This window comes from Planococcus citri, chromosome 1 (genome assembly GCF_950023065.1).
Source record: "Planococcus citri chromosome 1, ihPlaCitr1.1, whole genome shotgun sequence".
Lineage (NCBI taxonomy): Eukaryota > Metazoa > Arthropoda > Insecta > Hemiptera > Pseudococcidae > Planococcus > Planococcus citri.
Window position 1 is genome coordinate 75,824,566 of NC_088677.1, and position 15,525 is coordinate 75,840,090.

The 15,525-nt window shown below is 37.2% G+C and overlaps 1 protein-coding gene across 1 annotated transcript; it reads right to left on the reverse strand.

Moving 5' to 3' along the window:
• Positions 1-288: 288 nt before the first annotated feature.
• Positions 289-1,282, reverse strand: LOC135842611 (uncharacterized). Its single transcript, XM_065360160.1, has 2 exons — positions 956-1,282; positions 289-877 (listed from the first exon to the last, which is right to left on the reverse strand). Exons 1-2 carry the CDS (start codon positions 1,094-1,096, stop codon positions 314-316), a joined length of 705 nt encoding a protein of 234 aa, XP_065216232.1. The 5' UTR covers positions 1,097-1,282; the 3' UTR covers positions 289-313.
• Between the last annotated feature and the right edge of the window lie 14,243 nt (positions 1,283-15,525).

Below are 15,525 nucleotides of genomic sequence, written 5' to 3' on the forward strand. Positions count from 1 at the left end.
GTTGATTCAAAATACTTGTCTAATATCTTTTACGAACTCATTCTGTATCAAATGCCCATAAAAGGTCTAATCTATGCAAAAGTTGTTTGAAAAATACCAGAGCAAGTTCTTCCTATACCTATATATTCTGATGGAAATTAGGTAGGTAATTACACAAATAAGTAAACACATTCGATTAGGTAGGTACCTATATTACTGAATGAAATATTGCTTGGGCCCTTTAGTTTATTGAAAAATTGAACAACTTATGTTGAGGTAATAGGTAGGTATACATTTATTATTATTGATTTTGTGTCATTCTCTCCTAGATTAACTAACTCGGCTTGTTAAAAAATTCATCGAGATTTAAGGGTCCTTTTATCTCATACGACTGATGAAATATTTTCTCAACTTCTTCAGAACTTGGATTGCAACAATATACGTATTTAAAAATCTCTGCGGAGATGTCTTCATCTGCATCATCGTCATTATTTTTTTCACGCCATTTCTTCACATCACAGATCATTTCTGTTTCGCATGCTTTCACTTCTGGTGGCGAGTTTGGTGTATTGTGTAAAACTATAAACGCTGCTGTGTGACTTTTATATTCGTACAGAAATTTATACCACACGGTGCTGGAAAATTGACCGTTAACTTGAATTAATGTGTCATCCACCTCTTTGGAATCAATGGCTTTATTGTAAACAGTCAATTGCTGACCAATTGTGTCCAATTGTTGGGCTATTTTTTTAATCGCTTGATCAACAGTGATCATCAACTTTTTTAGGTTGTCCCATAAAGGAGCTACATTGATGAAATGATTTACAGCATTTCTCCATACTTTCAGTGCCACGTGTTCTCTGGGTACCATGAAATTTTCGGTCATTTTGTATGATTCCTGGAATGATGTAAAAGATCAATGTTTATTAAAATTTTATTTTTATTTTAGAAAAAAATTATTTTTCAAAACCCTCACCTCATTTTGTGCGTGGAATTTCTGTTTAAAAGCGATAAAAGTATCAGCTTCAAATCGTATCGGATCCGTACTGATGTCTGTATCTCCTTCCGATTCTCGTTTTAATTTTTCTTCGTCATCAGTGAACATTTTAGGGGTCATGATTTCGTGTTTTGTCCAAACAGTTTTTCCATTTGATGTATCGATGCAAAGATTATAAATTCCATGGAATTGAGGGAAATCATTGTGACCTGATGCATGGAAGTTCAAAACGCGTTGAAATCTTGCGACCAAATCAGCAGGTTCATTTGACTTTTTTTGAAAATATTCCAACTGCACCGAAGTCCCGCAAACCTATGCAAAGTAATTAAGTACGTTTATAACGAATTTGGGAAATTAGGTGAATAAACTTCAACTTTTGAAATTCTGGTTGTAAGGATCTTGGGAAAATAGGCTGTTTTTAACTCGCTATGATTCGTTCAAATCGGAGAGGGGAAAGTTCTCTTGTTAGAATCAGCTTGTGATCGATCACAATTTTATTCTCACAAAATCCGTTTTGAACTCCCAGAAGCCCATTTTAATTAGTTGTTTCGAATCAAACTCATCACTAATAATAGGTACATTTATAAATGATATGAGTTAAGGTTACATACGTAAAATCCTATTCTGAATTCTCTGTGCTCTGAAGATGGTCCGCAAGACGTTTCATCTCCTTCATACCGGAGCTGTAATTCAAGCCATGGTTTCGGTTGCTCTGTGCAATATTTCGGCTGATCTATCAGGAAGTCTTTCCGAAATAGGCAATACTTCGCTTGAGGGAAAGTTGCAGAAATTGTATTCAAATTTCTTTTGCCTGGATCTGTTTCAGCAGGGCATAATGTTTTGATATTTTCATCGCTTACTGATGGAATCTTATTTATTGGCAAGCTAAAAAGCCCCGGAGTATGGCGAGAGAAGTATAATAGAAGTGGGTCGAACTGGTTTTGAGCATCTGTGGGTAGTGAATAGTTTAGGATTAAGTTTGAGATGAATAGGTATTGTTGATAGGTGGACATAAATCGAACCTTCGGAGTAATAAGGTTACATCTCAAAACAAAATGGTTTTACAATTTTGTATTTTTGGGGTTTGTTTGACTCCTTTCATACCTATTTCCCTTTAAAATTGATGAAATATGAAAAAAAATATTTAAAGGTGGGTGAACAAAAAAAATGACTAGGGTGGTTTTCGGTGCCCTTCAATTGAAAAATAGAAACAATTATAAATAAGCTATGAATATCATCATCATAATCATAACGTATCACCCCATGCAGGGGTACGTGACCAATCCAGTTACATAATCTCCTGCGGGTAAGCGCACACCATTGCTCTTTGTCCTATGAGTTTCTCACACATTTGGCAAAGCTGCAGCCTGTTGCATTGCGAATGGAGTCAGTTCACTGGGTCAACAATCATCCTCTGATTCTGGCTGCTTCTACAGTTCTACCCTGCCTTGTACAGTTGTACATGTTGTCTCCATGGCATCCGCTCATGTAATCTGTCCAAAGTACTTGAGTATGTGGCCGAGGACCACCACAGACAGTCGTTTGGTCACACCAATTTCACTCAAAATAGAGGCATTAGTTCTTTTGGCCATCCAAGGAACTTTCAGAAGCCGCCTCCAGCACCACATTTCCATTGCGTCGATTCATTGCCGATTCCCTTCAAATGGTCCAAGTTTCTGATGTGTCAGCTCATTGACCAGTCAAAGTTTAAGGACCCTGCTCCATATTTGTTTCAAATGAGTCATCACAGTTTTTGTGAGTGTGCAGCGGTGACCGATCTCAGCTTCACATCCACTAGTGTTCTCAATGATGGATCCAAGGTAGGAGAATCTCTTCACAACTTTGATTCCATTGACTTCCTGGATTTCTGGCTAGTTGTTGGCTGGCACGTCAATTACCATCATCTTTGTTTTTGCCCTGTTGATCAGTAGGCCATATCTTGCACTGACCTCCTCCTGGCACTTGAGTACCACAGACATATGAGGAGCTGGATATTAAAACGCTGTAAGTCCATTTTGCAAAATTTTCAGAAATGAGGAAAAACTGTGGGGGGTCGAGGGGAGTCGAAGGGGGTCAAATGTGGTATCAGAGGAAAGGGGAAGTCACCATGACCTCAAAACATGAAAGTGCCCAAATTTTTGAGAACCGGGGGGAACGTGGGAAGGGGGAGAAAAAAGTTACTGCGTTTTGATCTGAAACTTGCTACAAAAATCACGCACATTTTATATCAAAACGCAGTAAATACACCGGCACTCTCTTACTGAAATAAAAACACATGGGTAGAGAACCATTTTAATGATTATTATCTATTAAATAGTAAAAAAATATTCAAAATTAAAGCGCCGTTTGCCATAGTGACTGAGTCATGACACAAGGTTTTGTTTTTTATGTTTAGGTCAAGTGTGATTATGATTGAACAATATGTTGGAAATTTTTTAAAAGTCTGCAGTTTCATTACCAACAGTAACCACCTTCTGAAATCAATGTTTACCAACCTTAAAACACAAAAAACGCTAAAAATAGTGTAGTTACTGCGTTTTGAAGTAAAATTGCTGGTTTTTACTGCGTTTTGAAGTAAATCTCAACTTTGAGTGGGATTTTCGAGGTGAAGCATGGCAGATGGATTTACGACGATGGCTGCAATCGATTCCCCGTTGAATTTTACATAGGAAAACACTCTTATCCATAGGCGCCGCAACCGGGGGGGCCAGGGGGGCCTAGGCCCCTCCAAACTCAAAATTGGCCCCCCCAAACGAAATCCGTATTCATGTGGAAAAAAAATATATATTTTTTTAGAAACACCTTCGTCATCTTTCATCAGCAATGATGAAATTTTGATCACGCTAAAAAACATCGTTTTTTATACCTCTTGTAATACTGATTTCTGAGAGCTTTTGCCTTCGCTTCGCTCGGGCCGTTTGATTTTCTGTTTTTCTTTTTCGATTAAAAAAAATCATTCAAATTCCATTGTTTCATGCTTCACAGAATACTAATTTTCGAAAGAGTTTGCCCTCGCTTCGCTCGGGCTCATTTGCTTTTTTTAAATTTTTGAATTTTTCAAAAAAATCATTAGTTGAATTTCAAAATTTTGAAGCAAAATGATAAACTTTTTGGAAGTAACTCATCATCATGCAGCTTCAAAATTTCCTTGGGGTGAGCCCTGGTTTTTAAAATTTTCATTTTTTTAAAAGTTTTCATTTGCACCAAAAATAAATAGGTATATTTTTTTTTTTTTTTTTAAATTTTGAAACATTGTTTTTAACGCAAATGAACGAATGTAGGCACTTGGGTGCCAAAGTTGGGAAGGATCATGGCAGCCAAGTTGCAGGGAGATACGCACTTGGAGAGCAGAATGAAAGAGGTGAAATGCTCGTAGAGTTTGCTGAAAGACACGATCTAGTAATATGCAATACCTGGTTCAAGCAGCATGAAAGAAGATTATACACTTGGGTCAGTCCTGGAGATCGAGTCAGAAACCAGATAGACTATATACTTGTAAAAAGAAGATTCAGGAACACAGTGAAGAACTGTCAAACATATCCTGGTGCTGACTGCAACTCTGACCACAAACTACTGGCTGCAAAATGCCAGCTAGTCTTGAAGAGCCAGAAGAAGAGCAAAGAACGATACCAACAACTTGACATTGCAAAAATCAAATCAAAAGAACTTCAAAAGAAATTCCAAGAAGAACTGGAAAAGCAAAAGGAAGACAGGTTGGAAGAAGAACAAGGTATCGAAGAAAAGTGGCAAACATGGAAGCGAAAGGTTAAAACAGCAGCAGAAAAGTCTATTCCATTCAAAGGAAGAAGAAAACACAAACCATGGATGACTCAAGAGATACTGGATCTGATGGAAGAACGAAGACAAGCAAACAGACCAAGTAATGAATACACAGTGATAAATAATCAGATCATGGGAATGTGCAGAATGGCCAAAAACAAGTGGTATGAGGAGAAGTGTCAAGAAATAGAAGATCTGGAGAAAAGGCACAACTCTAGAGAAATGCATACCAAAGTGAAGCAGATGATGGCCACCCACAAGAAAAGGAGAAGTGGAATAGCATATATGCGAGGAAAAGACGGAAAGTACTGTGTTACCAATCAAGAAACTGAAGAGGCCTGGATCAGCTATATACAAGAACTGTATGGAGATGATACATGTCCGGCTCAATTTGCAGTTTCATCCACAGAAGAGGCACCACAAATTGAAATGTGGGAGCTGAGGAATGCTGTGAAGCGAGCCAGAAACCACAAAGCAGTGGGAGAAGATCTCATACCAGCAGACTTGATCAAACATTTAACACCAGAGTATGAAAAGGAGCTGCTGAAGATAATGAACAAGATATACAATGAAGGCACTCTGCCTAAGGACTTCAAAGCAGTAAATTTTGTACCAATACCAAAAAAGAACAACTCGCAAAAATGCTCTGAATATAGAACCATCGCACTGATGAGCCACGCACTGAAGCTACTACTCTCCATCATAAATGCCAGAATTGAAAAGAAGATAGATGAAAATCTAAGTGAAACACAATATGGCTTTGTAGCAAAAAAAGGGACGAGAGATGCAATTGCCCTGCTGAAAGTGATCATTCAAAGAGCACTGAATGCAAATAGGGAAATCATTGCTTGCTTCGTCGATTATGAAAAAGCATTTGATCGTGTCAACCATGAGAAGATGTTGGAGATCCTGGAAAAATACAATATCGATAACAAAGACCTGCAAATAATCAAGAACCTGTACTGGGAGCAAAGCGCTAACATCAAGATTGGAACTGAGTACTCAGAGAACGGATGTGGAATAAAGAGAGGTGTGAGGCAAGGATGCCCCCTCTCACCCAGGTTGTTCAACGTGTACGCAGAAGAAATAATGAGAGAAGCGCGAATCGAACGAATGGGATTCAAGATCAACGGCAAGAGAATAAATGAAATAAGTTATGCAGACGACAAAGTGATCCTTGCTGAGACAGAGGCGCAGATGCAGAAAATGATCAACCAAATCAACAGTGCTGGATTAAAATATGGAATGAAAATAAATGCAGGCAAGACCAAGGTGATGAGATTTACGAAAGGAGATGATAAAGAGGTCAAAATCAACATCGGATCACAAGAAATTGAAAATGTAAAGCAATTCAGGTACCTTGGAGCACTGATAAACAACGATGGTAGAGATCATAAAGAAATCAAATCACGGATTGGAATGGCAAAGACTGCTTTCAACAACCTTGCCAATGTGATGGGAAATCGAACGATGAGTATTGATCTGAGGAAGAGAATTATGCGATGTTACGTATGGACCGTTCTGAAGTATTCCTGCGAAACATGGACCATGAGTGCAGAATGCGAGAAGAAAGTATCCGCTTTTGAGATGTGGTGCTATCGAAGGCTACTACGGATCTCATGGAAGGACTTCGTTACCAACAAGGAAGTACTAGCAAGAATAGGAGAGGAGCGGAAAGTCGTAGTTGAAGACATCAAAAACAGAAAGCTAAAGTATTTAGCTCATAAAATACGAGAAAACGGTATTTTCATGCTAGCGGTACAGGGGAAAATCCAAGGAAGATCGACGAGAGGGAGGAAACGATCGGAACTGTTAACAACAAACTCACCGGCCAACTCCCCCTGCAAGACCCTGAAAGAAACAATTAGATACGCTAGATACCGGCTAATATAGATGGACATATACGCTATCTCCTGTAAAGGAGCGCGACTACGACGACGACGACGACGAGGCACTTGGGACTTGGGTACCCAACTAAAATCATATGTTACGCAAAAAAATATATATATGCTCCTGGTAATCTACTTTTATGGCTTGGCCCCCCCAGAAATTTGACCTCAGCGGCGCCTATGCTCTTATCTCAATTTTCATAAAAATGGACTTACGGCGTTTTGATATCCAGCTCCTCATATACTTGATTCTCAAGGCTACCAAAGTGGTGCCATCTGCATACTGCAGGTTGGTAATCTGCCAACCACCTATCAGGAAACCTCTTAACCATTCATCAGCTCCATCCGAGTCATCTATGATACCATAACCTAATTACCTATACCTACCTACCAGAGCTGAAAACGGTTACGCTACCCGCTTATTGGTATCTGGTTAAAATACCGTTCTAACCCGCTAGTAGCAGGTATCGAGTTGATTTGAGTACAGATACCCTATAGACAAAATTATGCATAAAAATAGGTGTGTTGATGCGTAATGTGTGAATTTGGACTTCTTTCAAAAATAAACATGTGATTCAGCCTGGAAATAGCATACGTAAAAGTAATGTTGAAGCATGTAAAATAAAATAAAAATTGAAAAAATCTTCTGCCCTGGGTGGGAATCAAACCTGGGACCTGCAGATTCTGTTTTTCTGCGTCACCTAACCCACTCAGCCACTTTGCCACTTACAAAGAGTGGAGTTATTTCCGCATAAATGTTTGTGCGTTGTGAACTTATTAAATTTTTAAATTTTTCTCCTAAGTCCAATAAGTGCAAACATTTATGGGGAAATAACTCCACTCTTTGCAAGCAGCGAAGTGGCTGAGTTGGTTAGGTAATGCGGAAAAATAGAAACTTCAGGCCCGGGTTCGATCCCCACCCAGGGCAACAATTTTTTCAATTTTTATTTCATTTTACATACTTTAACATTACTTTTATGCATGATATTCGCAGGCTGAATCGCATGCTTTTTTTGAAAAAAAAAGTCCAAATTCACTCATGCTTGTGCTACGCATAAAAGCATGCGTTTATCGCATAATTTTTGTCAATAGGGTAGTAGTGTATAGCAAGCACAGCCCGATCGTTTTCACACTTAGTCTGTGCACGCACCCCAAAATTTGATAATGTGTAAGTGGGAGGAGTTACATTTCGGCACCTGTCATAGGTGCGTGTGATTGACGTTTGACAGTGATTGTTGGCAATGATGAGGTAATGCCTGTACACCCGCTACACATACAACATGCTACCAGTTACAATGTGAACTGGTGTGACATTTTTTCAACTCGTTACCAGCTACTGGCGAGTAGCGAGAATTTACAGTATGAGTACAGTAGTTACCTGCTGTTAGCAAGTACCGTTTTCAGCTCTACTACCTACATTTATATCAATTTGACAAAATTGTCTTCTCATCTTATTTCATACTTGTTAAGAAACTCACCTTTTATTTGGCAAAATTGGGATTTTTTTCTCAGATCAGTCGGCAAATTTTTGGCTGCCCCCTCCCCTCCCCTCCCCTCCCCTCCCCTCCCCTCCCCTCCCCTCCCTCCTCTCAACATGTTGAAAAAACTAAAATAACATCACGACATAAAATACAGTAAGTATTTCAACCTGTATTTTACAGGAAAAATATAACGAAATGCCAATTCTGATTTTAAGAGCCCCATAATCTGCAGTAGAGGGTTCTTAAATCAGTATGAAATTTTTTTGGAAACAAATGTTTTTTTTTTATTGAATTACATTTCAATATAAAATGCATAATTCAAACTTGTGCTCAAAAAAATGTGAGGAGCGTTTTTCCAAAGTCAGCTATGTTCTTTTTCAAATCACCAAAAACCAATAGATGTGAATCCATCGTACATAGCTGGATTTGGAAAACCGGTGTTTGCGCATACATTTTTCTTTTGCCTAGAGTATGTAGAGGAACGAGACCGGCAATCCATTAGCGAAATCTGATGCGAACACTTCCAAACTACCCGAAACCGTAACTAACTCGACAAAATTTCAAAATGAACATAGCTGACTTTGGAAAAACGCTCCTCAATGTTTAAATGCAATTATATAGAAATAAAATAGGATGAAAATTCTTACCTACTGACACATGAACCATGAAAATTGAGATCAAGGTGGACAGAAAGATTTTCATTTTTGTTTATGACGATTCTATACGTTGGAAACTAACATTCGACACGAAATTCGATTTCTGTTTAACTGTGATGAGGTGAAGTAGGAATATCGGCTACTGGTGCGAAAATCTGCGAGTGCCATGGATATGGATTACGTATACGTACCTATCTTACTGAATGTTGGTGTTGCCTGCTGTGTACACACAATACACAATTGTATGAGAAACGTATTGCGTTGAAAAATTTGTACTGAATTGAAGATGTTACGTGCCATAAGAACGTCGAATAAGTTTTTCAATTTTTTACCTGCACCTACACTTTACAACTCTCAATTTTTTTTCGGTATTCAAATCTAAAATCAATAATTTTAGTTGATTCAAAATACTTGTCTAATATTTTTTCCAAAATCATTCTGTATCAAATAATGTCCACGAAAGGTCTAATCTGTGTAAAAATCGTTTGAAAAATAGGTAGGTTCCAAAAGTACATTTTTTTGATGAAAATTAATTACACAGACAGGTATACACACACTCGATTACGTACAATGTACATTACTGAATAAAATATTGCATGGGCACAACGGTTTATTGAAAAATTAAACAAGTTACGTTAAGATAGGTAGGTAGATATAATGATTTTGTAGAACTAAGAACTGATCATAATTATCATTCTGTTTTTGATTGTTTACCTAACTCAGTTTTCAAAAAGAAATCATCGAGATTCAAAGGTCCTTTTATCTCAAGTTCCTCGTGAAACATTTTTTTAACTTCTCCAACACTCGGATTGCAACAATACGCGTATTTTATAACCTCCTGGTAATTATCTTCATCGTCACCATCTTCATGAGTATTTTTTTCATACCACTTCTTCAAATCACAGATCATTTCTGTTTCGCATAATATTTTCCCTTCTGGTGGCGAATTTGGTGTATTGTGTAAAACTATCATCGCCGCAGTCTGAGTTCTGTCTTCGCGAAGTAATTTATACCAAATGTTTTGGGAAAATTGATTGTCGACTAGGGTGGATTTCTCATTATCATCATCCATCAAATCCACCACTTTGGTGTATATTTTCAATTCTTGCTTATTCGAATGCAATTCGAGGGCAATTTTTTTAATGCCTTGGTTAACGACGGTCATCAATTTTTCAAGCTTGGGTGAAAATGGAGCTATGTTGATGAAATGATTTACAGTGTTTCTCCATACTCTCAATGCTACGTGTTCTTTCGGTACAATGAATGTTTCGGTCATTTTGTGGGATCCCTGGAATCATTCAAACGATTAACTACGAGTATGTTTGTTGTGATTTAATTTTGTAGAGGAATTAATTTTTAACAGAGCAGAATTATCCAGATTTACCTCATTTTGTGCGTTGTATTTTTGTTTTAAATCTGTGAATGTTTTTTCTTCAAATAACATCGGATCGGTACTGATCTCGACGACATCTCCTCCGGTTTCTCGTTGTAATTTTTCTTTGTCGTCTTTAAACATAGCTGGTGTCATAATTTCGTGCTTCGTCCATAAAGTTTTTCCACTTGACGTATCGATACAAACTCTATATATTGGAAATAAAAAAGGCAGTTTTGTTCTGCCGGTCTCATGTTGTTGCAAAACGTATCGAAACTTCTCTATCAGGTCTTGTTCAGTTGTTTTCGTTCTCCATAAACTTAATCGTTTTGTGTCTCCGCAATACTACACACAATACGTATTTATTAGCAAAGAATAGATACCTATGGAAACAGATACCATACCTACTTAATACCTAATGCAAAACACAATTTTTGGCGTTTTGCTTTGATTGTTCAAGCTAATTCGTTATTTTACGAAAATCTAGAGGGACTTCATAACATCTTTGACTTGACCCAATAAGTGTACTAGAAAAGAATGGCTCTCAATTTTTTGCAATTTTCAGTTATTCCATCTCTCTTTCCCTCTCAGCTGTTGGTTTTAATGGAGAAGAGAATCCCTGGAAAAGGCACTCCCAGATAATATTTGTAAAATAGGTGGAATGCCTCTGTTCCAAATTTGGGAAACCATGATGGGTAGTTGGGTATCTCTAAAAAAAAATTCCAAGCCGAAATTCCGCCCCTACCCCATTCCTTTGTTTTTGTGCTGGTTCAAAATTCAAATTTTATCTGGAGCCTCCAGCAATAGGAGCTAGAAGTTTTGACGATTCAACCCTTTGGGTCTAGATACGTAACAATAATGCCTTCATTATACGTACATAAAATCCAATATTGTATGCTTTATGGTTTGGCGATGATCCGCAAGACTCGCTAGAATACAATTCGAGCCACGGTTTCGGCTGCTCTGTGCAATATTTCGGCTCATCTGGAGCGAAATCTTTCTTAAAGAGGCAATATTTGGCTTGGAGAAAACCTTTTGACATTATTCTTAAAGTTTCTTTATCTTCGTCTGTTTCAGCCGGGCACGATGTGGTCATGTTTTCATCGCCTATTGATGGAATACTTTCCCTCGGAAAATACCAAAATACGATGTTGGGAGAACGGCGTAATAGGAACGGATCGAACGTGTTTTGAGCATCTGTGCGAAGTGAAAAATTCGGAATTTAGTACAAGACGAATACCAGTAAGTAAGTTTGAGAAAGCAATCTGCACTTTAGATTAGGTAGGTAAATAGGTATGATAAAATTTAAATCTTTGGCTTACTTTTAAAATGTAGATTTATTTTAAATACTTAAGTATATAAAAGTAGGTACTCGATGTAAAAATACTCACCTACTAATACATGAACTGGGTAAATCAAGTTCAGAGTGAAGAGAAGGAAGATTTTCATTTTTTTTTTTTTTTTTTTTGGATTTGTTGAAAACGAACGTTCAGCAGAAAATTTGATTTCTCATAACTTCGAGAACGTGAAATACTCGTATAAATCAGTGTTGTGTCGTGAATCTACGAATGTTATAAATTTTCCACGAATTTAATGGCGGTGGATCTTACTAGTGGAGGCAAATAAGCATCATATTTCGAAAATAAAAACATTTTTGGCTACCAAAGATTTTATGATGAAAAATTGTCAAGGGTGGTCCCCTGAATAATCCCTGAGAATTACCACCCCACAGACCCCTTGCTAATTTTTTTATGGGGGGTTGAACCCCCCCAAAATGGGTTTTTTGCAGTTTTATCCTTAGGGGTTGATTTTTCGTCAAAAATAGCTTCATTTTTGAGTTCTACGTCAAATTCCCGATCTAGTGACATATCAACTGTCCTTCTACCTCCAAGGGGGGTGGGGCTAGAACCATTCAAATTTGAGGGGTTTTCTAAAAAACGCAAAAAAGGTATCGGCGTGTACGAGGGGTGAAATGGGTCCCGAGAGTGTTCGGGTTAATACTAGCATGGAAGGTAGATACCATCGAGAAACTACCGCGTGAAAAATTTCTGATCCACACCACCTCCCCTTTTTGGGGAACCCCCCTTTTCTGAAATTTCAATAACACTTTTCTCAGCCCCATTTTAACCGATTTTGAAAATTTTTCAGGATGTTATGTATATCCTTAGTAGGTATCCCCACACAAATTTTCAATCCCCTTCCCTCAAATTTACCCCTCAAAATAGCGACTTTCAACTTATTTGATGCTATTTTAACAATAGTAAAAATTGAGGGGGCTAAGTGCTCTGGGGAGAGCTAGGTGAGTGTAGCAAAAATTTTGACGTCATATTCGTGCTCAGTGGTATTGAATCATAAGAAAACGACACCCTACTCATTAATACTCAGTTATTTCCCCAAAAATTCCCATTTTACCCCCAACTCTCCCTAAGACCCATTTTTACACTATTTTGAGGGGTAAATATGAGGGGAGGGTGTTGAAAATTTGTGTGGGGATACCTACTAAGGGTATACATAACATCCTGAAAAATTTTCAAAATCGGTTAAAATGGGGCTGAGAAAAGTTTCTCGATGGTATCTACCTTCCATGCTAGTATTAACCCGAACACTCTCGGGACCCATTTCACCCCTCGTACACGCCGATACCTTTTTTGCGTTTTTTAGAAAACCCCTCAAATTTGAATGGTTCTAGCCCCACCCCCCTTGGAGGTAGAAGGACAGTTGATATGTCACTAGATCGGGAATTTGACGTAGAACTCAAAAATGAAGCTATTTTTGACGAAAAATCAACCCCTAAGGATAAAACTGCAAAAAACCCATTTTGGGGGGGTTCAACCCCCCATAAAAAAATTAGCAAGGGGTCTGTGGGGTGGTAATTCTCAGGGATTATTCAGGGGACCACCCTTGACAATTTTTCATCATAAAATCTTTGGTAGCCAAAAATGTTTTTATTTTTTCTTATTTGCCTCCACTATACCTGCTGTGTACACCATAATTGGTAGGTATATAAATGTGTTGAAGATGATTCAGTATGAATGATTCGTACGAGCAGATTGTTCTCGTTTTCAATGTTGTATCAACATAGGATTATTCAAAATCATCCAACACAATGTTGCTGATCGGTGATCAGCTGATCACAAATTACTGCTCGAGAAAACTGATTTGATTCATTTTCAAGAATCATTCAATTCGTCCCCCCACCCCCGCCTTCCACTCAAAAAAATCAGACGAGAATTTTGGGTGAGCCGTGATTAAAAATTGGAAAAACTGGAGGGGAGACGAGTAAAGACAACATTTTTTTAAAAATTCGCGTTGTGCTTTTTTTTTGAATTCTCGTTTTAATTTTGGAAATTGCATTTAGCTTTTGTTTAAGAATCGCGTTGTGCTTTGTTTCAATATTGCGTTGTGCTTTTTTTCAAAATATTGTAGTGCTTTTTTTCAAATTCACATTATGTTTTTTTTTGCAACTTTGAGTTGTGCTTTTCTTTCAAATTCGCGATGTGGTTTTTTTTTCAAAATCACGTTGTGCTTTTTTTCAAAATCATGTTGTGCTTTTTTCAAAATCACGTTGTGCTTTTTTTCAAAATCACGTTGTGCTTTTTTTCAAAATCACGTTTTATTTTCAAATTTGTGTTGCTTTCTTTTTTTTCAAAATCGTGTTGTGCTTTTTTTAAAAATTCGCGTTGTTTTTTTTTTTGAAATTGCATTGAGTTTTTTTTAGAAATCGCAATTTTATTTTGGAAGCCCAGGGAACCTAGTCTTGCCAGATAGCCTTACGAAAGCTGTCTTAATTGCAATCAGGTGAAACACTGCAAAATAACTCCAAAGAGTGCAAATGAAAACTATTTAATGTTTCTCTGATATAAATACATTGACAACAATAAACAAGTTTAACATTATAAAAAGGCATCTGGAATAACGATTCCAGATGGAAGCTCTAAAATTCTACCTAACGCTAGCACTAGTGAAAATATACTCAAAGCTTTTGTGCTTCTCTAATCTTGGAGAGGTCACTGAGAGGTGTAAGTTGTACTAATCCAACATAAAGCTCTTTTATACAAGTATGGAAATAGCATTTTACGTATGTGTTACATACGGCACATGGCAGGTTGGTGTTGTCACGCAGTGGAGCAACCAATGGGGTGCTACGTTGTACATGAACAGCTGATTTGATGCATGCGCAGTATGTAAAACTTACATGAAATGCTACAACTTTCTTAAGAGCATAATCTATTTCCATACTTGTATTATAGAGCTTTAATCCAACAGAGCGCACTACTTCATCAGTGCTGCCACTCCAAGGGAACACATCTTCCCTTTAGGTGGAAGCTGTGGGCGCATCCCCTACACCACACCCCATTGTGCTTTCTCCAAAACCGCGTTGAGATTTTTTTCCAAATTAGCGTTGTGCTTTTTTTTTTTTTGAAATCACATGTTTTTTTTTTCAAAATCACATTTCATTATTGAATTTATGCTTTTTTTCCAAAATTGCATTGTGCTTTTTTTCAAAATTGTGTTGTGCTTTTTTTCAAAATCCCACTGTGCTTTTTTCCTCAAAATTGTGTTGTTTTTTTTCAAAATTGCGTTGTGCTTCTTTTTCAAAATTGCGTTGTCTGTTTTTTTTAAACCGCGTTTTGTTTTTTTTTCAAATTGCGTTTTTATTTTCGAAATTGCTTTGTTTTTTTTGAAATTGCGTTGTGTCCTTTTTTCAAAAATTGCGTTGTGCTTTTTTTTTTAAAATCACAGTGTGTTTTTTTTAGAAGTTGTTTTTTTTTGATCACGTTGTGCTTTTAAAATCAAAATTGTGTCTGCTTTTGAAATCTAAATTGTGTTTTTTCAAAATCGCGTTGTGCTTTTTCCAAAACCGTGTTATGCTTATTTTTCAAATTTGCATTGTGCTTTTTTTCAAGATCGGGTTGTGCTTTCAAAATCCAAAATTGCTCTGTTTTTTTTAATTGGGTTGTGCTTTTGTGAAACAAAATGGGCTACGCACACTTTTACAGCTGCGCTAAGCGTAACTGTCTAGTTTATTTTTTCAGAGCGGCAAAAAAAATGGTGAGAAAGTTGAAATTACTTACAATATGTTATATAGGGTTACCTATTATCTATCTTAGGATGCTAACTAAATCTAGGTGGCATAGCCTATTCATTGAATTTGAAGAAAACAAAATCATTGAACATAAAATTCTCAAAAAAATCTCTGATTGAAATATTGAGTGAATTCATCATTGACGTTTAATTTTTTTCCATTTTAACGTTGTCATTTTTTGTTGAACTAGATATTTCTTCATTGTTTTGAATCGTTTTTTTCTCATCTAGAATATCTTCACATCCTTCCAACCTTGTCTTGAAAAAATCATCGAGGATCAAAGGT

What these genes read in the sequence shown, in the direction of transcription:
- LOC135842611 (XM_065360160.1), bottom strand. Translation starts at nt 1,096, where the DNA reads ATGACCCCTAAAATGTTCACTGATGACGAAGAAAAATTAAAACGAGAA. An exon ending in AATTCCACGCACAAAATGAG is followed by an intron (nt 878 to 955) that starts GTGAGGGTTTTG and finishes ACATCATTCCAG; the next exon opens with GAATCATACAAAATGACCGA.